Genomic DNA, 2355 nt, shown 5'->3' with positions numbered 1-2355 from the left:
GGTCTTTCTGAAGAGCAGACCCTGATTTGAAGTTGTTGTCCTCTGGTTGGTGACAGCTTCACAGTCACAAAGCCGGGGCAGGGGCAGCGTGTAAGCAGCACATCTGCTCTGCTGAGGACTCCGTAATTGTGTCACGGAATAACTTCTAAACATGCCAGCTTCTTGGTAAAGTTGCTTTCGAGCCTGACATCTTTGTGGCCGTCCTCTCGCTTCTAGAAGCTTCATTGGGGCCTTTCCTTTTGCAGTGGGACCCCATGATTACCACGTTGCCTGGCCTCTACCTGCTGTCGGTCGGGGTGGTCAAGCCGGCCCGCTGGATCTTCGGCTGGTCGGAACATGTCGTCTGCTCCATTGGAATGCTCAGATTTGTGAATCTGCTCTTCAGCGTTGGCAACTTCTACTTACTGTTTCTGCTTTTCCGCAAGGTACAACCCAGACACAAGGTATGTTTTCAAAATGTTTTACTCTCAGTTTACATGCCCTCAGCTCCACCATTATGATGAATTGGTTTTATGAGATTTGGTGGAAAATGGCTTCAGCACTTAGTATTTGTGTATATTTTGTCAAGATAAAGTAAGACCTCCCCAACCTCCATTTTAGAAGAAGTTTATATTTAAATATTTTAATAACTTATCCTATATAGAAGGGGTAATATGGAAACTGACTCTAACAGAACGACCGGAATGACCCGTCGCTATGATGCGCACTGACTACCAGGGGCAGGCACTCAACGCAGGAGCTGCCCCCTGGTGGTACCTGCCCTCCCACAAGGGGAGCACCACTCAGCCACAAGTCAGGCTGGGGGCTGCAAGCGTAGTGGCGGTGGCGGGAGCCTCTCTTGCCTTCGCAGCAGCTCTAAGGATGTTCCGCTGTGGCTTAGGCCTAAGCTGTCAGCTGGACATCCCTTGAGGTCTCCCGGGCTGCCAGAGAGCCCGAGGCACAGGTAACCAGGGCTGGCCAAGGCTTGTGCTGCCGGCAGTGGCAGCAGCACAGGTGTGATGGGGCGTTGCCTTCCCCTGATCACTGGGTCGCCTCCTGCCCCTAAAGGCTCCCAACTGTGAGAAGGGGCAGGCTGGGCTGACCCCCCCCCCCGGAGTGCATGAATTTTCATGCAACGGGACTCTAGTTTACTTATAAAATCTAAAGTAAATATTTTTTTTTCACCAATCAAACCATTTCAGTTACTATTTACTGAACTTACTCCATGTGCTTAACATTGAAACTGCAGAGGTAAATGAGGTGATAATTTTCTTAAGAAAGCTGTATTTTCATTAGGAGAAACAGACTTTACCTGAGGAATTTTAAAAAATATATATTTTATTGATTTTTTTACAGAGAGGAAGTGAGAGGGACAGAGAGTTAGAAACATCGATGAGAGAGAAACATCAATCAGCTGCCTCCTGCACACCCCCTACTGGAGAAGTGCCTGAAACCAAGGTACATGCCCTTGTCCGGAATCGAACCTGGGACCCTTCAGTCCGCAGGCTGACGCTCTATCCATTGAGCCAAACCGGTCAGGGCTACCTGAGGAATTTTTATGTGACTTAATGTAGGCCCTGGAGGTAAAATGCCTGGGTTTGAATTCTGTCCACTTACTAATTATGTTAATTGAGGCAGGTTACCCCTCAGTGACTCCAAGTCTTAATCTGTTAAATGGGAATAATACACAATCTACCTAATATGACTGTTATGAAGAGTAAAGGAGATTAATAGTGGAAGATGCTTAGAATAGTGCCTGATGTAATGTTAAGGACTCAATAAATATTAATTACAACAGTTAATTTTAACTTATGGAGATTATTTCATTCGTGTAAGTTATGAGCGGGGGATAGGTGTAAGACACTCTTCAGATACAGAGGAGGAGCGGAGACCTACTGCAGCCCTGGGAGAGGGGTGTGGTGGCACTGGGTAAGGCTCCAGAGAGAAGATGGTACCTAAGCTGAATCTTGATGCACTGATAGGGCTTTAGGGTGGGGAGTGAATCCTGGCAGGAGGAGCATAAGCACAGTAGGAAGCATGAGCGACAGATGCAGGGAGTTGGTGTTTGGAATTAGAGAATTATAATAGTACTAGAGGCCCAGTGCACAAAAATTTGTGTCCGGAGGGAGTCACAACCTCCCGACGGCTCTGAACTCCGGTTCCGGGAAGTCTCTGGGGACCCAGGACTGATGCGGGGAGAAACTGGACTGTCTGGCAGGAGCGATCTTGAGGGCTGCTTTCCCTCAGAGGTGCTTGCAGCCGTTACCGGGACACTGAGACGCGTCTCCTTAGGGCAGGGCTGAGGCTCCGCCATAGCTGCTTGCTCCGCCCATTGATTCCCTGAGCCCTTGCCCACCCATGCTGCCGCAGAGGCTT

General features: G+C 48.9%; 1 protein-coding gene across 1 annotated transcript in view; it reads left to right on the top strand.

Moving 5' to 3' along the window:
• Nucleotides 1-213: 213 nt before the first annotated feature.
• The window catches only part of LOC102764376 (dol-P-Glc:Glc(2)Man(9)GlcNAc(2)-PP-Dol alpha-1,2-glucosyltransferase), a 5943-nt gene continuing 3801 nt past the window's right edge, over nucleotides 214-2355 (top strand). The window contains exon 1 of the mRNA XM_006767820.2: nucleotides 214-443. Coding sequence (XP_006767883.1) covers nucleotides 255-443 — 189 coding nt within the window. The 5' untranslated portion in view covers nucleotides 214-254. The remainder of the gene's footprint in view (nucleotides 444-2355) is intronic.

The sequence above is a fragment of the Myotis davidii genome, unplaced genomic scaffold (genome assembly GCF_000327345.1).
Source record: "Myotis davidii unplaced genomic scaffold, ASM32734v1 scaffold902, whole genome shotgun sequence".
Taxonomy (NCBI): domain Eukaryota; kingdom Metazoa; phylum Chordata; class Mammalia; order Chiroptera; family Vespertilionidae; genus Myotis; species Myotis davidii.
Note: the sequence above shows the minus strand (reverse complement) of the source record. Positions and strands in the feature narration are given on the sequence as shown.